At 39.5% G+C, this 21,641-nt stretch overlaps 1 protein-coding gene across 1 annotated transcript in view; it reads left to right on the top strand.

Annotated features, from left to right (window-relative positions):
• The window catches only part of LOC146003883 (thrombospondin type-1 domain-containing protein 7B-like), a 559,677-nt gene that overhangs the window by 198,143 nt on the left and 339,893 nt on the right, over positions 1-21,641 (top strand). Inside the window, exons 5-6 of the mRNA XM_083142348.1 lie at positions 8,831-8,960; positions 10,966-11,096. Of these exons, the coding sequence (XP_082998474.1) occupies positions 8,831-8,960; positions 10,966-11,096 (261 nt within the window). The remainder of the gene's footprint in view (positions 1-8,830; positions 8,961-10,965; positions 11,097-21,641) is intronic.

Genomic DNA, 21,641 nt, shown 5'->3' with positions numbered 1-21,641 from the left:
TGCGTAACATGTTTTTGCACTGGGCGCAAATTATCAACAATATATAGAACGGCCCTTGCAGGCTGTTCTGTAGCATTCCCCTCCACATTGTTGCTTAAAGAGAGTTATTGTTCTGGCACGTTTAATTACTCTCCACTACAGGGTGTTTCAAAAGTCGCGCACACGCACTTTTATCGTCAAATACAGGAGATGTCCCCATCATGTTTTCCACGGTAAGCAGCGGTTCTAGGTTCGAATTCGGAGTAAACAATGCTTCATTATCTTCAGTTCATCATTCCTCCTCAACGTAGCGATTAATCTGTTAGGTAGAAAGGTGGCGTCAATGTCAAACGATGCAAACAATTCATTTATATGTCTTGGAAAACGTTACTGGATGTGTGTATGAAGCACTACGATGCCAAGGGTCCTGGATTCAAATCCTGACCTGGGCATGGGTGTGTTTTGCTAGTGTCCATTCATCAATGTCATCATATCATCACTCAATCTGATCTTCTTGATTAGCCAAGAGTAAGAGAAATGAGAAATATACTAAACCAAACCAGAATGAATATTATGGAAAAAAACTAGATTTTGTGGGGGGGGCCTCGGCACAAAAGAAAAGAAGGGTTGTATTCCATAGGGTAATATACAAAATTGTCACTGGGCCTGACGCATCTTAAGCGTACTGTGGGAGTATTACATTGTGACTACTAAAACTTTATTTTGAAAAATGCTCTCAAAGTGGGAGGGGGGGACTAATTCAATTTAAAGCAATTTGTACAGAAGGGTACTCAATTGCAAAAAGGGCCTGAAGCACCTCCACCATGTTGTAATCCCGTCTTACCTGGGATCTGAGGTCACAGGGATGCTTCAATAATACATTCTAGGTAGAGCTTAAATATACTTGTGATTTGAACCTGATCCGACTAAGAGCAATGAGATATGGAAGGTTGTATTTAAAGGGTATTTACCCTTGTTCATACCTAGTAGGCGAATGATGTTCTTGTCCAGATGCTTCTTGCAGACCGAATTGTGACTGATGTCAAGGTTCGATACTGTGACCCTTGACTCACTGTTCCGAGCAATCCCGCGCGAATGGCTGAATGCTTATGCAGCCGTATTATTATTACACCTTTCGAACACGCTGGATCATGTTAGATCCACGTATTTGCCTCTCAGTCAATGCTTCACGGAAGTTACGAAGTTTACGCATTCTTGAGATTGCTCGCTGGTCGGACAATTCCAGTGAATAAACAAGCATAAATATTCTCTTGACGAGGTTTCCTCGTATTTTTAATCACCATATCTCTACAATATATATATTTAATTTTTGTTATTTAGCGTCACATTTCTGCCACTTTTGCCTGATCGCGACGATGAGTATAAGTGATGATATGATGAGATTGATGAAGGGACACTCACAAAGAACACTCATGACCAGGCCGGGATTCGAACCCGGGACCGTTGGCATCACAGGGAAATGTGCTAACCGTACATGTATCTACGTATATGTATGTGTAAGTGTTGTTTGTGTAAAATTTCCCAGAATCTATGCCAGTGACGGCAATTAGGGGGGCGAGGGGGGGGGGCAGATGCCTACCCATTTTTGGCCACTTTTGGCCCCGCACTATGCTAAATCTTCTCTACAAAGGGAAATATACTTTATTTCCTCCCCCTCAGTTTTGGCACTTTACCCTCCCTGTTTTGGAACCAAATCACCGCCACTGATCTATGCAATTATATGGTTGTGACAGTAAAAAATTAGCCACAAATACAATACAGTGCATTGTAAAATTAGCCCGAAAATATCAGATTTCATTAAAATACTTTTGTATCCCTAATTGATCGAATTTTATGAATACATTATTTAGGTATGTAAGGTATCTGAACCCAATATGGCCTACCTAAGGTTTGCAATTGTTTCTAATGGTGTACAAAGTCAGAAAGGTACAACCAATTGCAAAATTGAAAGGTCGAACATTTCTAGACGTTTACTGAAAATTAGAGCCAATTCCAAAAAATAACATGTATATAAGGAAGATTTTTTTTTTAAAAAAAAAGTTACTTTTAGCCCATATTGGGTACATACGCAACCAATATGGCCTAGTCAGACATTGTGTTCTTTCACATCCAAATATGCAACAGAAATTGTAAAGAAAGTATCACAATGTTGTTTTTGATTGATTGAGTTGGTGTTTTATATGCACAGTAAGGCTAATTGGGACTGGGCCTACAGTTTAAAGTGCGATCCGAACCACTATGAGCCTCGACCTGGTATCGATTCCGGGACGCCTTGATTACAACGAAGCTACCACTGCGCCATCGGTGAGGCCCTCAATGTTGTTTTTATAGGTACATAAATGCATTGAGACGCTTATATTTTATTTACATAATGACATAATGAGATTTGCACAAATAACATTGTTTACAAACCAATAAACAAGGGAGTGACATATCACACTTGGTTAACAGAAGACCAAGGATTACGCAGCACAGTTTACGCAAATCAGAGGTCCTTTACCATCCTTAGTGAATTCCACGCACTCTACGTGAATATAAGAGTGGCAAATGTCACCTTTGCGCATGACCACGATATATTCATATGTCAGCTATATTCAGTTCACCTTACATAGTGTTACTTTTTCCTTCGTTATAAATAGTACTTCAGATTAAAGTCTATCATATCATAATATGTACTAGAGATATAAAAACCTATCACTTTGTAAGATGTATTAAGTTATGACTAGTGCTCGGAAGTTGAGGAAAAATCCTTTTTTTTTGCTAGTGTCCAAAGACGAGGCCCAACATAATATATGTTCATTTTGGGTCATTGTAGGCCAGAAAAAGATGGGTTTTATTTGTCCTTTTATGCCTTTTTCGGCGTTTTTTTGGCTTATTGGTCCTTTTTTAGCCTTTTTTTAGGTCTTAACGGCTTTCTTTTGCAACTTCACCTTCTTTCGACTACGTTTTTATTGCCCATTCTTAATTCGAATCATCATCAGTCCATCACCTCTTAAACATCCTTTCTGTAGTAAAGAAATAAATAAATATATTTGAACCATCTCTAAAACGAGAGAAAAACATTTTTGGACGACTGAAGCAGGTACGGTACAAGGTCCGTTAACCGTAACTTGTCTGGAAGGTCGCGCTGTAAGAGGCAACTTTCTCTTGTTTTGAAGATTTCAGTTTTCTCGCACTGTGTGTTCCATACCACCAGAATTTTGTATTTTTTTATTCATTAAATATGTAATTGAAACTGAAGTTATTAATTAGTTTGGATCACATTTATACGTCCTTTTTTCAGTTTTTAGGTTCTTTTTTGATATTTTAGGCCTTTTTATAGGTCTCTTTTTTTGGCAATTTATAGGTCATCATCTTCCGAGCCCTAGTAATAACTTACCTGTGCAATATTATATCATGTAGAACATATTCACAAGGTCCAGTTATTTCGCTTCTTTGTCCTCAAGTTACTGTACAGTACTAATCCACAAACAATGAAAATACATTAATACAAAATAACTTCCAAATCCCGGACAGTAGCTATCATTTTCCAGACAGGAACTTGACAATTAGGAATGCAGTGTCAGGCGTTACCTAACCTTTCCGGGTCACCATCGGCGTAAACATGTGACCCAGGAAGAGGCTACAGGTGACTGACTCCGCACTGCTTAGTAAAAACCATCTCAATAAATATCTGCGAGAATAGAGGTCATTGGTCACTTTTGAGCTATCAGTCAGAGGGTGCAGGATTACGATCAAGAAGCCTAGTAGAAGGGGAGAGAAGTCTGAGCATTCAGACTAGAATCACAGAAGGTCACCTCGAGTATTAACCAGTCCGTAGTTCGACACCTCGAGGGAGCACTTACACACGATAGAGACTGGTGTTTCCATTTACCATGCTGATCCAGTCTTTGAGGGTATAAAACTAAATTGTTGTGTTTTGCAATTCATATATGTATTTATCACCTCTCGCACGTTACCATTAAGCTCTCCATGTAGAACGAGTACGCCGTAGTTGAGGATGAGGGATGAATGAGCTACACTACCCAGATTTGATCCCAGTTCCTTAGGGAACAGGTACAACCAACAGGTTCAAACACGTCACTCGGACAGTCTAAATGAGATAGTATCGTCGCCTGTTAAATTAACTACTTACTTTAACTACCTGGAAACAGCAAATAGGCCATATTAGGTTCATATACATTACATGTCAAGTGAGAAACCTCAAAACCTATGCATTGAAAATGGACACTCCAAACGGAGGGGTTCATTTGGAGTGATCAGCCTGGAAAGTGTATTCCATTACCTGTGTGTTACCATTCGTAATGGACTTCTCGAAAGTTTTGTATCACACCATGATTCGACCGGTCGCGGAGGCATTTCCCCCAAGTCTAAAGAACACGATACACGGTTGGCGACTAATAAGCTTGTAATTCCCTCCAGAGAACCAATTACGTCACAAATACCGCGTCTATCTTGTTTTCTTCTTCATCCGCCAAGGCTCCCAGCATCCTTTGAGGCGGCTGCCCGGCCACAGTCACTGGAGGATCGAAAACACATCGACGCGGCGACGCTTCGCCCCGCAGAGTGGCTCATTGAGGCAGAACAAAAGACACTCACGATGATTGGGCCAGTAGCCAATGGAGCCAAAGGGATGGGGGATTCCCGGGTAATGAGCGGAGGGGAATCCCAGCGCTAACGACACCATTAAGGCGGCGTAAACAGAAAATAATTGCTTCTTCGTGGCTTAGTCAGTCAACAGAGCAACTGCGGGGAAAATAACAGCGAGAAAATAACTCCTTCTTTCTCCCCTGAGCAATTCCCCAATCGCGATGCTGGACGATATGTGTTGTTTACTCGTAATTGGTGGATACTTACGCCTCGTTTCATAAAACCTCACTTTCGTGTACAGTGGTGAAGAAAAGAACAACGGCTCGTAGCAGCAACTCGCTTTACATGGCACGTTGGTTGGTTGCATATACTTCAAGGCGTTATATTGAAATAGCCATACACGCAGCAACCAACAACGGAACATTTCAAAGACAAACATCGTGAAAAACCACGTTTTCTAATATATTGTCCTGAAACGTAGACGACTTAATCCAAAGTGATTCTGGTACCTCCCCGATGGCGTAATGGTAAAGTTGTCGCCTTCTAGTCAACTGATCACGGGTTCAATGCCCCGTGAAAGCACATAGTGTTTCGGGTCCCACTTTAAACTGTAGGTCCCGTCCCGATTAGCCTTACTGTGCATATAGTAGACTTAGAACATAAACTCAATCAAACAAATCAAATTAATACAACATAGTTCCGGGTTCGAGCTTTGTCAAAAGATCTTCCTTTGAGAATATCCCTTCATCAAACTCGTGAAATCACTATTTTTTCCTGATGGTCATGAAGAGAAACGACCCAAATGAGAGACTACAAATACCTAATACTACGAACGAGACATTCCCACGCGAACTATTTAACTGGAATTCGAACTTCTGATCGTTAAAACCGTTGGCGAGGCCGTGTCAGTTGCCAACGGTGATTTTTGTGGATAACGCTAATTTACTCTATTTCATATTTTTTTTCAAGGGATTCTTCCGGCCTAATGCCGTGTCAACGGAGTCAGCGGAACCCCTTTATGAAGTGATTAGTTTATCGATTTATGACTCCTGGGTTCGAGTCACGCCTTTGGCGTGATACGATACATATAAATGTCAAGGTGGATACATAACAGGCGAGTCAATGAGACACTTCGTGATTTCGAAACTTTTAGTCTCTATTCGAGGAAGTTTGTTAGTCTTTTGAACGTTAGTTATCTCGTACGTGGAGAAATAATTGAATAAAATTGCTCAAATTAGGCTGTTATTAATTTTTGTACGAATGAAAGCAATGCGTATCTAAAATGTTTATGCTTCCAGTATGTCGCTAATTACTTAAAATGCATTATACTTCACGGCTATTTGCCGGACAATGTGGCCGAATGGTTAGCACATCGCTCTGCGATGCCAAGGGTCCCGCTCAGGCTTGGTTGTTTGTGAATGTCCATTCATCAATTTCATTTCATCTGTCATCCCCATCTTCGCAAATTAGCCAAGAGGCACAAAACGCGAAGTAAAATAAACTAAATCAAATCAAAAAATCAAATCCATGGCTATTTAAATATACAGTTCCGCGCAAGTAAAAATTGGGAATAATTGTTCATGCTTTTTCTTGCCTTACTAATAGTAAATTCGTTACTTATTGAAAAAGGCAATAGAATTTTCTCTGGATGTATGCTAATTATTACACACATTATTACATTTAATCGTTCATGTACCATATTGTTCCCTGTACAGATTAAGTTAAAGGTTTACCCTTCGCAATGCACTGTGCTATTAAGCCACATAGATTTGGGATGTGGTGTGATCTCATATACCTTGATGTTGGCTACACTGCATCCATATCCCTCCCCCCTTCCCCACATATTTGTTCAAGGTACACATTAATATGACGCTGGGTGACCCTCAGATCATCATATCTAATCGGCCAATGGCCGTGCATTATCAGTGTTGACTCACCTGTTACCGAAACACCTTGTTGAACCTTCACGAAACTGAACCTTTGCCTCCTGTTATTTGTTGGACTTTGAATACATTCAACCACATTGCTAGAGAGGAACATTTCAGATAATCGCCATTGCAGATAACTGCTATAAAAAAGATGAAGCCTGAATTATTCTCGCTTTTTGCGCCCACCTGTTGTCAGTTACCAATCCCCGCAGAACTCGCCAGCCATAATTAAGCTCGAAACTTAACCGAATCTCCCACAATTTCCACCAGATGGCTCCGAGAACGATTTAATCCGAAAGTTTCACTTTCACTAGGAACCTATTTTATGATACCAGTTCGTGGCGGCCATTAATCTTCGAACCATTCGGTTCAACGTCATTTGGGTAATTTTCCTGAAGTAAAGCATCGTCAGCTAAATTACTGTCATCTACTTGGATTACTCTGGGAAAAAGATTTTGGTTTTGGCATTTATTTTGATGTTTTGAGGCTGCGTAAGTACTTGCATTTTAATGAGTTATTTTGTATATTGTTTATTTCTAGGCCCAACCAGTGTTTCACATAAAAACAAAACGTAATTTCTTGCAAGAAGAACATAACTTTCTGGTATAATCTCGCAACTATATGCTTTCTTCAGTAGGTTAGGCAGATCAGCTTCGGTGCTTTTAGAGTTTTGTTTCTGTCCCGTGATGTATGCGACGGCGTGGCTTAACCTAACAGTTGCGTGGGTTTGTAGGTTTTGAGTCTTTATGACAACAGTTGCAGAGGCGGACTTTGACAAGTGAAATCCTTTTAGAAGTCCTGAACAGTTGAAAGTTGGTTGATTGATTTGCTTTATTTTAATTCGCTTTTCTGCCAGTTTTGGCTAATAGCGAATATGGGAATGAGTGATGAAATTGATGAAGGTACGTACACTCACAAAAAGTGCCCAGGCTTGAATTAGAACCTGAAACCCTTGGCGTCGTAGCGCGCTGCGCTAACCACTCCACCATGGAGGTCGACGAAAGTGCAGTTGTGGAAAAATAAGAGGAGTGATTCGCAAAAAGCGATGCATAGCCTATGATGGCAACCTGTTTGTGTCTCATCAACTAGTTGAAACTCGGTAATCACGACTTTATACCAATCTTGAAGGGAATTATTTCCCCTATGATTTATCTTACACTCCAAATTACATTGTGTATAGATGGCCTGGTACACTCACCTCAGTTAGTACTCCGGCAGTTTGTTTCTTTATATTTGCAGATGATACAATTAAACCTACAAGTGCATCAATATACGCCGTATAAAATACACCTTACTACTAATTTCGTTGACCCTGTACAGTCCACATTATTCCTTTCAGAAGCAGTGTTAATTTTCTTAGCCACCCCCGTAGCATAACCAACCAGAACCGAGCTCTGTGCCACCAAAGCTCTCACAATGTATCCATCCAGAATAAAGCCTATATCTATTAAACATAGAGGATATGAACGTTCCTAATGTACAAGGAGAGCAGATTACATAAATCTATGTAAACTACATATAGTATGCTTTCAGTTTCTAGCTGTTTCAGTCCTAATTACATTTTTTATGTAGTCGTTCCCGAAAAAAAACTTGAACGAAGTGTTTCTTATTAAATATATTAACAATAAAATTTACCCTTAATAACTTAATTTAATAATAATTTTGGTTACATAATTTAGAACTGCATAACAGTTCTTAGATATTATTAGAATAATTAAATCAAGAAGACTTAGGTGGGCAGGCCATATGGCATGAATGGGAGAGGAAATAAGAGTTTACAGGATTCTTGTTGAATAACCTGATGGTAAGAGACCAGTAGGAAGGCCTAGATGAAGATGGAGAGATAACATTGAGATGAATCTAAAGGAAATCGGTAGGGATGGAAAAGAGTGGATAGATCTTGCTCAGGATAGGGACAGGTGGAGGGCCTGTGCTGCTGCAGCCATGAACCTTCGGGTTTAAGAAGGCTAGGGAGTTGCTTATTTAGTTATAAAATGTACCTTACATTAGTGCATTTTAGAATGTTTCGTGTTTTTGGTTCATTTGTCTTTGAAAACAAATTCGTGTGAGCGATAAAAAGTTAACTTGTACTTTTTATCGTCTGCAGCTATATATAATAGCTAGTAGGCCTATTGATTTCTCTTCACAATCACAAATGCTAATCCGTACAGTATCTGCTATATAAATCTTAATATAATAGGCTACTTGTAAGCTTTTTGGTAATATTTCTGTAACCGGTCCTTATACACCAGATAAAAAAAAATGTTCCTTGTCGAGAAGCGCATTAATTATATAATTTTCTATCTTTCCAGTTTATGTCTTGCTGATGGGCGCATTCTGCCCGCTCGAGTACGCCCCTGTGTCGTACCGCAAGACTGTGTCGTCAGCCAATGGTCGTCTTGGACGCGCATTCAAGAAGGATGCATTGCCGGGTCAGGAAAAGTGAGTAATTTTTTGTTTCCTTTTGTAGTATTGGAGGTTGTTGACTCTCAAATTTTTACTTGAAACAATATTTTCAATAGTGAGATTTTATGAAGCGAAATAAATATTACAATACGTATTCGTTACGATGGCATTAACATTTTGTTCATACCTGTAGTCGAGCAAGATCTGTACGAAAGAGGTCTAATCGCATTGAACAGTGTTTTGATACAGTACTAGTTCAAACATACTTTTCTAATGTCAAAGGTCACTTGTCTTGAATGTAAGACCCTTGCAATGTAAACCTCCGTTTAAGCCCAACACCGACGTTATATACAACTTATATATACTGCTGGACAAAGAAAACCGGACACTTTAATATTTGACATCTGAATTGCAATTACTTATGAATTACGCTCTCGGTTTGGTAGTTTTCTGTAACTTTCGTTTTTGTTCTAATTTAACTTATTAATGTATGTAGAACATCCTCAAAGTTTGTTTTCTGTTGAATATATTTCCAATAATTTAGTTAGCCTTCGAATCAGAATGTATGCGTTATCACAAAAAATGCAAGTGTCCGGGTTTTTTTTTTGTCCAGCAGTATATATATTCATATTTTATTTTGCGTTGCTTTTCCGCCTGTTTTTTGGCTAATAGCGACGGTGGGGATGAATAAAGATTAGCTGATATTGATAAATGTTACACGCAAATAAACACTAATGACCACAGGAATTCGAACAAAGAACTTTGCCAAACTTCTAGAACTTTTTTCTAGTTGGTATGTTTATCTTTTTCCATTCAGTTCAAGTGCAAAGACATAGAACATAAAATACTTACAGTGTATTAAATGCAGCCTTCAAATCATAACAGAAAACAAACTGAAACTGTTTCTTTCCCTAGCTTCGGCTGTTTAAACTACTTATATCTGATTGTTACGCCAGTAGCGTACTCTATTGTCATTTATGGAAACTTCAAGCTTACGTTTTATTATGTAATTTTATAGGTTATTCTTTAAAACAATCTTAAAGTGATAATTTTTAATCAGCTTTAGGTCATTAACTTCAGCGTCCTAACCATAAAATCACTGATATTCAATAAAATGCAATTTCTTTTCAAAGTGCCTTATAAATATCCAAATATGTCTAACCTTAAGGAAAAGTGAACATAATTTTTAAATTTGTGTAACGAAACATTTGTAAAAAATTACAAAATTCATTCGTTATCAATTCTCTCGATTAGCTTGTAGAATTGTCGATGAAATATATATGTGTGTATGCAGAGGCGCAATCAGCATAAACAATACTTTATACCGGGTGGTCCAAAAGTCCCGGAACGGTCACATATCGTGAGAAATACACATCGAATCGGAAAACGAAAAAATACGTGTTTGATAAGTGAAAGAAAGCTATTCAATGATATCACACTTGATTCCCCACCCCCGCCCCCTGAGGGTGGGGCGGGGCAACTGTGAAATTTTAAATGGAAACCCCATTTTGTATTGTAGAATCGGAAAGGGGGCGGGGGTGGGGAATCAAGTGTGATATTATTGAATAGCTTTCTTTCACTTATTAAACACGCTTTTTTTTCGTTTTCCGATTCGATGTGTATTTCTCACGATATGTGAGTTGCACGTTCCAGGACTTTTGGACCACCCGGTATATATAAATATACATAAAATATGTCCTACGTGTATTTTGGGGCTGGGGCTGAGAGTGCCTTAACTCCCGCCCCCCCAAATCGGCGCCTATGTATGTATATATCGATTTCTTAGAAACTGCTGCAGATGCAAAGACAACAATTAGTACACCAAGTTATTGCAATATCAACCATCCTGATTGGTCAGTGTGTTCAAGAATCTGAATCTGTGACCAATATGTTAGCGTGTGATTAATATCCATATGGAACATATTGCGGTTGCACATAACTCAATCGGTCAGTTCTATGTTTGTGATTTTACTTACAATATCTTCAAAAGCAGCTCCCGATGGGTGTAAAACAGAATGTAATCTGACCTGGTTCTCCGCAGGTGAAACCTGAGATCCACCAGCGGAAGAGAGATGTTGTTAAGATGCAGCAAGGAGAGGGCCAACCGTGTCCTCATCTCATGGAGACGCGGAAGATCACTGAGAGGGATCAGCTGTCCATGTGCTCAGTCAAGTAAGTAATAGCATCCCGCCAAACTAATCATAGCTCTCAGTGTTGCCACCTGCTTTGAATGTTTCCGTCAATTTCGAAGTAAATTTCCCATAAGATTTTTAAACCTCCGTTGGTAGATACATTTTTATGGCAAAAAAATGGCTTTGTGTCCGTTTTAGGTCCCTGTCTAAAATGAAAGTCCAGTTTACAATGCTATGATATAGGATATTTATCCTATTTTTTCTTTCCTTGTATATTTTGTAGAAACGAATCACATTTCATGCTTCAAACCGTGAATAAAATACCTGAATGCCAAAGTGACAAATTTATATTTACTTGGCCTTTTTTATTGATTTTCCATGTGTCTACACCTCATTATGGTAAATTACTTATCTTTAGTTTCGTTCACATTGACCCTTTCCATACCGACAGTCTATGTACAGTCACGGACACTTCTGGATTGAAACAACCCCATTGACTTTCAACGTGATCAGGACAATTCAGAACTGTCCGTGAGTGTCCAAAGCAATTTTCTTATTGTAATGTTTTCATTGCGACTGTTTTGCTTCAAAATGTATATATTTATTACGTAATACCACATGACTGTACTTTTCATAATGTATCGTTTCCAAATTTTAGAGGGCAGAGGTGGGGTGGTGGTATTTTACAGGGGCAGTTATACTTGCTATACACTTTTAAACCACACGAAATGCATATTTGAGGTAAAAGTCCATTTATTTTTTTAATTTTTCTTGTTTACTTGAAAGGCACGTGAACCCCATGCCCCCTTTTGCGCCGTCACTGCTACATTATCACTGTAGCGCCCATTCTATTCTTCTTCTATGTTGATAGAATAATGTTTCCGTTGGCTCCGGCGATCAAATGTTAAGCGTTCCCACCTTTGGTGCCAACTCTCCCGGGTTGGATACCCTTCATTGCGATGACACCTGGGGAGTTACTTGAAAAGAAGAAGTACGATTTCAAAAGCCAGAAAACATCGACGATGGGATTCGATGCGCTGATAATTGGTAACAATAATTAGAAAAAAACCTTGAAACTAATAGGAAACTACATAACGAATCATTCATTGTCTCGTACATATCTCAAGCAGTATTCTCCCTACTGCACTGATATTCTTCACGTTTCTTTTTTCATGATAAGTTTGAAACACTTATTGTCTCTGGACACACATATTTGCGATCAGTTAACAAGGTTTAATTTTTGACCCCTAGATGGCAGGACTCTGCTGTTTTGAACTTTTCTGTCCGTTTGAAAGCATCGAACCCAGCTACGTAACTCTGCAGTGGATAATTACGGATTGAAGCACATTGTATTGCATCCTTTGCCGCTTACAAGCAAATTTCAGAGCAATACAGTATTTCAAAAACAGAACGCGAGTGTCTTACCACTAATAGATTCCATTGAACACGTTATTAACATCCACCGCGAAGACCGAATAAACAAACCACTTTTAATTTCCACGACACACGGTATAGAATTATATTTCGCGTGCATTGTGTATAGACACCAGTCAGTTTTTTTTTAATGTACATCAAATTTATTAGCTTCTATAGAACCAATACAAATCATTCCTGTAGCCGTTAATCTAAGTAAGTGCCGTTAAAATAAGTCTGAAAAATACAGTTTCATAGCAAATCTTTAATTCTATACTCCATTTCTGTAGCAGCTTATCAATTTAAAGTTCCAATTCCATAGCAGCCACTGAATTCAAAATTTCACTTCCATACCAGATCCTGTATTCAACATTCCACTTCCATAGTAGTTCCTGAATTCCAAATTCCACTTCCATACAGCTCATGAATTTAAATTCCAGTTCAATAGCAACTATAGAATTCAGATTTCCACTTCCATAGTAACTCATGAATTCAAAGTCCACTTCCACAGCAGCTCTTGAATTTAAAATTCCACATACATCAGCTTTTGAATTTAGAATTCCACTTCCCTAGTAACACCACTATTGAGGATTCTACTTCCAAAGCAGCTCCTGAATTTGATATTCCACTTCCACAGCAGCTCTTGAATTTAATATTTCACTACATGGTAGATTCTGAATTAAAAATTCCACTACATAGTAGATCCTGAATTTAAAATTCCACTACATTGTAGATCCTGAATTCAAAATTCCACTTCCACAGCAGCTCTTGAAGTTAAAATGTTACTATATAGTAGATTCTGAATTGAAAAGTCCACTTCCACAGCAGCTCTTGAATAAAAATTTCACTACCATCAACTTTCCAATTTCAAATTCCTCTTCCATAGTAACCCCTCAATTCAAACATCTACTTCCAAAGCAGCTCCTGAATTTGAATTTGAATTTGAATTTAAAATTTTGGGTGCGTCAGCACTTAGGCTATTTTGCACCCGTCACATTATACGGGGTTCAGCCCCTTATCGTTACACATAACAACTCTAACGCTGCGTAACTAAAATCATAAAATGTTCTGACTTTCGGTAAAAGCTGAGGCTCTAAAGGAGCACTCAGCACAAATACGAACAAAACACAGGACAACACAAACAAAATTATACTGGCCATGGGGCCAGTCGCCAGAGCCTCGTTAGTCTTCAGTCCAGGGTGTACTACGTGGAAGTGAGGTTGACTATTAGGTGAACTACAACCTTGGTGACAATGAAGTTCGACCAGAAAGGAATACGTGATTAAATGCACAGAGGCATAGGCGGTGGAATGGGTGACCCGCAGAAGTGATGCATGTGTGTAAGAGGAGGCGTGTGAGCAGGCAAGAATCGTGATCCCAGCATGTTGCACCCAAGGTCACTTAAAGAACGAAAACGGGGAACAATACGCGTGACATTGAACTTCGACCAGGCACCAGACCCATACGGTAAATTCCAGATAGTGGCGCATTCGACGGAAGCATGACGTCACGGACACGATAAGGGAGTCCGCCGTATATAAGCGCGTGCTGTGCACCGAGGAACCGCAGTGCATTATCAGCATGGCCAGGGGCAAACCTATTGACAACACCGTGAGGAGAAGAGTGGTGGAGTTGCAACGGGATGGACTCAGTGAAAGGGAAATAGGGCGGCAACTGAACTTACCCAAGTCAACCGTCCACTGCATCATCAAACACCACCAAAATACGGGTACTACAGAGCCAGGTAAGGCCCCCGGTCGAAAACGCCTGCTGAGCGTGCGTGACCTACGGATATTTAGGCGCTATATCCAGACCAACAATCATGTTTCTGTGGCCGAATTACGACTGTGGACTCGAGAACGCTTTCACATTGAAGTGTCAACCAGAACCATTCGCCGTTACCTACAGCGATGCGGTTACCGAGTGTACAAGGCGAAACGTAAACCCTTCCTTTCCATGTTGAACAAAGGAAATCGACTACGGTGGGCACGAATGTACCGGGGATGGACATTTCGGCAGTGGAACAGGGTTTTGTGGACGGACGAATCCATTTTCAATGTTGTGTACGGGAAAATACGGAAAACAGTCATTTGTCGGAAGGAGGAACAGAATGAAGCAAAATGTTATTCACGTCGGGTACAGAAACCTGCGTCAGTGATGGTACGGGGATGCATGACGGCATGTGGGGTTGGCCCACTACACGTCCGTGAGGGCATTGTGAATGCACACGCCTATACACGCATACTGGAGCGGCATCTTCCCACAGTGCGAAGGCACCTGTTCCACAGGCGGCGTCTCATCTTTCAACACGACAATGCCAGGCCTCATACAGCGCGGCTGACAAGAGAATGGTTGACTCGCCATCCCGTGCGAACTCTGCCATGGCCACCATCGAGTCCCGACCTCTCGCCCATTGAGAATGTGTGGCGTGTTCTTAAGCGACGTGTGCAACAGAGGGGACCCACGACAGTGGCTGCTCTTATCGCCTGCCTACAGGAGGAATGGCACCGCATCGATGTGGAATACCTTGAACGACTCGTCCGCAGCATGCCCCGACGCATTGCCACAGTTATTCGCCGACGGGGCGGCGTCACACCATGGTAAACAGGATCCCCTCTAACAGTGGTCGAACTTCAATGTCACGTGTAGATGGACGAAAATGTTTTATTTTGTGTGGACACCATACATTGCTGCGTTGCAGCGGAAATTTATGTTTTCCTTTGTTCCATATAGCCTGCTGAATGAAATATGTTCAGCATATGCATGTGTTCTCCTTCTTTCACAACGCACTCCTATATTTGTGACTGGTCGAACTTCATTGTCACTAAGGGTGTACGTGGAAGGAGCACCCCTTACACCCCTCCTGAATTTGATATCCACTTCCAAAGCAGCTCTTGAATTTACAATTCCACTTCTACAGCAGCTCTGGAATTAAAAGTTCCCCTCCATAGAACCTCCTGGATTCAAAATTGCACTTTCATGGCAGCTCCTGAATTTGATATTTCACTTTCACAGCAGCCCATGAATTTAAAATTCCACTACATAGTAGCTCCTGAATTCAAAACTCCACTTCCATCGTAGCTCCTGAATTCAAAATTCCAGTTCCAGAGCAGCTCCTGAATTCAAAATTCTAGTTCCATAGAAGCTTCTAAATTCAAAATTCAACTTCCATAGAAGATCCTGAATTCAAAATTCAACTTCCATAGCAGCTTCTGAATTTGACATTACACTTCCACAGTAGGCTCTAGATTTCACATTCCACTTCCACAGCAGCTCTTGAATTGCATAATTTCACTTCCATAACATCTCCTGAATTCAAAATTCCAGTTCCACAGCAGTTCCGAATTTGTAAGCCCAATTCAATAACAGGTTCTGAATTTAAAAATCCAGTTCAATATCAGCTCCTAATCTCTAAATTCCAGTTAACTAGCAGCTACTGAATTTGAATTCCAGTTCCATAGCAACTCGTGAATTCAAAATTTCTGTACATTGCCAGCTCTTCAATTCAAATTTTCACTTCAGTAGCAGCTTCTAAATTTGAAATTCCTATTCCATACCAGGTTATAAATTCAAATTCAAATTCCATGGCAACTCCTGAATTTGAAATTTATTTTCAATACTAGGTTCTGAATTCAAAATTCCATTTCCATAGCAAATCCTGAATTTGACATTTCTGGAAAGCTTTTACGTCTCACAAACGAAAAGGATATCATGTAGAAATTAACAAATATAGTACATCTGTAAGTGCGGGGAAATCCCTTTTTCCCGCTGCTATCATCACCAACAGTGTTGCAATCGTTTCGTCCGTTCTCCTGAGATATCTACAAACGGAGACCAGAACTGCAGCGATCAATATAAAATATCTCCCTGTGCAGCGGCAACCCCCTCCCCCTCCAGAATCCTTTATGAAAAGTACCTAGCAAGCTTTAATACGACGTGCATTCCATTTCCTCCGTTTGTTAAATAAAGAGGCAGGGGAGAAATATAGAATCGTCCCTATGAGATATATATATATACATATTGCTGTGTATTGGCAAACCTGTATAGGACGAAACCCGTTGCCATGGTAACCATCGACAGGAGAAGACCCAGTAACGAGAAATTGGAGAGTCTGGAGAAGGGAGACGGGAGAGAAGAACGTAACGAACCAGTCCGGACTTGTGAAACAAGAAATGTGACGCGTTTCTCTTTCAGGATGTTTTTCCCCCTTTGACACAGAGACGTAGTATTTGGCGAAACCTTTTACAAGTGTTGCCACTACATAGTTATTTATTGTGAATTTCGAAAAATATTTTGATTTGGTTTGATTAGCAGTGAGTAGGTCAATCGTATTCCAATGTGGAATTCTCAGAAACAGCTTGAGCAGTTTAGTGATAAATTCTTGGTGCCAGATGTATATCATAATCGTGTTAGAATGCTTGACCACCAAGAACGGTCTTTGTATGAAGACATTCAGGGTGATAATATATGTATTTACTGAGATACGGGGGCGTCAGAATGTGTAGCAAATTATCACGTTTCTCTACATTATCTATTCAAAACTATTGCGTTGCCTGTGAAGTTAGGTATTCAGTTCGGTTCTTTTCTCCTACTCCGGTGAGCTCTCTGTTGAAGCCGCCTTAGGGTGAATTCAAAATTAATTTCCTCAGGAGCTCCTGAATTCCAAACTTCACTTCTATAGAAGCTCCTGGATTTGAAATTTCCATTCCATAGCAGTTCCTGATTTCGAAATTCCTGAATTTGACATTCCACTTCCACAGCAACTTCTAAATTTAAAATAGCAGCTCCTAAATTTGATATGCGACTTCCACAGCACCTCCTGAATTTGATATTCTACTTCCACAAGATCTCCTAAATTTAAAATTCTACTTCCACAAGATTTCATAAATTTAAAATTCTACTTCCACAAGATCTCCTAAATTTAAAATTCTACTTCCACAAGATCTCCTAAATTTAAAATTCTACTTCCACAGCAGCTCCAAAATTTAACATTCCACTTCCACAGCAGCTTCTAAATTTAAAATTTCACTTACACAGCAGCTCCTAAATTTAAAATTCCACTTACACAGCAGCTCCTGAATTTAACATTCCACTTCCACAACAGCTCCTAAATTTAAAATTGCAGCTCCTGAATGTCAATTCCACTTCCACAGCAGCTCCTAAATTTAGAATTCCACTTCCACAGCAGCTCCTAAATTTAGAATTCCACTTCCACAGCAGCTCCTAAATTTAAAATTCCACTTCCATAGGAGCGCCTGAATTTGACATTCCAATTCCACAGAAGCTCCTAAATTTAAAATTCCACTTCCACAGCAGCTCCTAAATTTAGAATTCCACTTCCACAGCAGCTCCTAAATTTAGAATTCCACTTCCACAGCAGCTCCTAAATTTAAAATTCCACTTCCATAGGAGCGCCTGAATTTGACATTCCAGTTCCACAGAAGCTCCTAAATTTAAAATTCCACTTCCACAGCAGCTCCTAAATTTAGAATTCCACTTCCACAGCTGCTCCTAAATTTAGAATTCCACTTCCACAGCAGCTCCTAAATTTAAAATTCCACTTCCATAGGAGCGCCTGAATTTGACATTCCAGTTCCACAGAAGCTCCTAAATTTAGAATTCCACTTCCACAGCAGCTCCTAAATTTAGAATTCCACTTCCACAGCAGCTCCTAAATTTAGAATTCCACTTCCACAGCAGCTCCTAAATTTAGAATTCCACTTCCACAGCAGCTCCTAAATTTAAAATTCCACTTCCATAGGAGCGCCTGAATTTGACATTCCAGTTCCACAGAAGCTCCTAAATTTAAAATTCCGATTCCATAGTAGCGCCTGAATTTGGCATTCTACTTCCACAGCAGCTCCTAAATTTAAAATTCCACTTCCACAGCAATTCCTAAATTTAAAATGGCAGCTTCTAAATTTGACATTCCACTTCTACAGCAGCTTCTAAATTTAAAATTCCACTTCCACAGCAGCTCCTAAATTTAACATTACACTTCCACAGCAGCTGCTGAATTTGACATTCCAGTTCCACAGCAGACCCTAAATATAAAATTCCACTTCCATAATAGCTGCTGAATTTGACATTCCTGTTCGCTAGCAGCTCCTAAATTTAGAATTCCATTTCCATAGCAACTACTGAATTTGACATTTTAGTTCTTCAGCAGCTCCTAAATCTAGAATTCCACTTCTATAGCAGTCCCTGAATTTGATTTCAGTTCCACAGCAGCTCCTGAATTTAAAATTCCGATTCCATAGCAGCGCCTCAATTTGACTTTCCACTTCCACAGCATTCCATGAATTGTGCTGATGTAACTGAACATGTTTATGCATAGGTACATTTTTTTTCAGTCGCAAAAATAATTAAGTGAAAGAGGAAAATTTCTGAACTACATATGCGAGCCACTTTAAGGTTGCATTTAGTTTGCAGAATGTACCCTAACTTCCGTCGCATACCCTTACGCATTGACTACCACATTATGAGGGAATTTACTTAAACGTAGCCACGTTAATCAACCGCTAATCATGAGTGATAAGCAGTATTGCTAATGTTCAAAGTAGATTGCCATCTATACTAAGAGAACAGAACAACATTGAGCAAGATGTCTTACCATTGCAGAACAAAAATATGTCCTTTGCCGTTTTCTAGGATTTTTTAAGTTACTGATTCCTTTCTTTGCTAAGTAACACTGATGCCTTCCCTTCTTCCCAACCTCTTTGTAAACTCTGCAGGAGACCTTTCCACGAAGTATTGCCATGGTAACCATGCATCATGTTTGTCGTGAGCACTGTAATATGACTGGGTCGTGCAACCATGGTTATTTTGCAAGACTCTGCCTGGGCTGTTCACTACCAAACGTCCCCGATGGAGTCGCCACTGTAGTTGAGTCTGAAAAGAATCATTTTTCTCATTTGGTAGCCGTTTTTTTTGCGTTGGAGATAGATGCTGTGTGTTGTTCAAAACAAGTAAAAAGTTATTTTCGCATAAATAAGTCGATTATCACCTATAGTCGGTACTGATAATGTGTTTCCTAAGCCTTTGCAATAATGTACCGAGCTGTATATTTCCCAAAATCACATTCTTGTGAAACGATGATACCAGTCTCGGATTCAGAGGGGTGACTGTGTCGGATGGCACATCTCTTCCACGTAGTACATCCTGTACTGCAAGTTTTGTAAGTTGACGAAACTTTGGACGTACGGCCAGTAAAATCCTCTATGGACAAACGGCCAGTGACAGTCTTAGCAACTTGGGAGATATACGCTAACAGCACTATCGTATGTGTGACGCTTATTGCGTAAATAGTCTGTATGGTTTATAAGACCTTTGAAGTTGTCAAGATGTTGGTAAAAAGAGATTGTGTTTTGTCTTGTATAAATGGAGTTCATTATAGCAAGGTTATTAGAAGTATAGGTTGGGCCAATCCGTTGTTTACTCGTAATGACGAAACGACGGTAAGAGGTGAATTTATCCATTAAATGAATTCCAAATATATGCGCTAGTGTTGCACTATGCAGATAGCAAACCATGCCAGAAATTGAACACATTAAAAAGAGTACACAAATGAGCATTTCCACCCATTTACATTTTGTGTCTTCAGACAAATTGAAAATAAATATCAATAGGAACTTATTGTTATGCGGGACAGAATATTACTGATCGGAACGAGAATTTTTTTTTCAAATCCTGACATTCGGGACGGGAACTATTCGCAATTTCTCGACTAGTCGGGAAAATTTCGGGACGGAAAATTTCCGAAATTTCCCGAGGCTCTGGAAATCTCAAATTCTACACGTAATTTTTACCTTAAGTGATTAATACAGTTTTAAAATGACCATTCGGTATTTCCCGACTGCTCGGGATCCAGAAATGTAGGGAAGTCATTTTGCTGAAGTTGGGATCGGGACGGAATTTTTCTTTCCGATCCCGGTCCCGACTTTTCGAGATACCGCACACCACTTGTTATTATTATTTATTTTAGTTCAGCACAAGATATATCTTCCAAGTACGTACGTTGAACATAATATACTGTGCGTACCAGAAAATAAAAGTACAAATGAGCATTTATTTACGTTATATTTACACTAGGCTATGCACTTGTATGTTTCATTTATAAAATAATGCTTTATAAATAATATACATATTAATATATATATATACACGTACATATAATAATAAATATTGCAGTTTCTTACGAAGTTACACTTAAGCAATTTACAAATTCTACTTGCATAAAATTCGAGTTACGTAATGGTTTACGGAACGCATTACTTAAGTAACTCAAAGTACTGTACTTCAAATAGAATTAACATGCTACGAATTTTCAAGACCTGCAGTGCAACTGGCGTCAAATATTTTTCTTTCCTGATTGTCAGTGACGTCACACGAGGTATGTTGATTGAAGACATCTCTCTCGTATTCCAAAACTAACTTGAAATTATATTTAAAGTATTACAATTGGAATGGTTTTCTCTGAATACATCACAACATCATCAAGTTATGTGTGGTGGAGCTTACTTATTTATTAAACCATAGGCCTGCAGCAGTTGTGGAGCCATCTGTTGTCGCAATCACAGCTCCAAGCTTCCCCCGCGGATGTTGAGAAGTCGTTCAGAGACAGACTTTTCGTCCTTCTTGCAAGGTTTATGAACCTGAAATGTTCCGTTTCAGACGATGGTTAGTTTTAATGACTTCCAATGTCTCGCGGGGGTAATTTGTGTTCGCTAGATGACGCGGAGAGATTTTTATCTCTTGTGGAAACTGTAACAGCAATTTTCCTCCCAAGTTACTACATCTGCCAATAAGATCTCTTGATAAGCTGCAGAAGAAAATAAGGTAACAACTGGGTGTAAAACTCGAAGTTGTAATATTTTGTCCCATCTAGATAATCATCTGTTTGTTAGTTCTCGTCTTATATAAGTCGATTTTATGTGTTATATTCTACAAGGAAATTGGCAGGAATGATCTCAGTTAAAGTTTTACGGCATTGAACATCAAGATTTCCATTTATCTTTTGAGCGCATGAGAATGCAGAGAAAAATTTGCGACCAGGTCAATATCGTAAACGTTTTCGCGAAAGCGGGGTCTACTGAGGTAAAGTTAGCGCTGTCATCAGAAGAAATAAGAAAGAAACAAAGAAGAAAAATATTTAAAAGGAGAGAGAGGAGGG

Source organism: Lepisma saccharinum, chromosome 21 (genome assembly GCF_977018435.1).
Source record: "Lepisma saccharinum chromosome 21, izLepSacc3.1, whole genome shotgun sequence".
Lineage (NCBI taxonomy): Eukaryota > Metazoa > Arthropoda > Insecta > Zygentoma > Lepismatidae > Lepisma > Lepisma saccharinum.
This window is presented reverse-complemented; position numbering and strand designations above follow the sequence as displayed.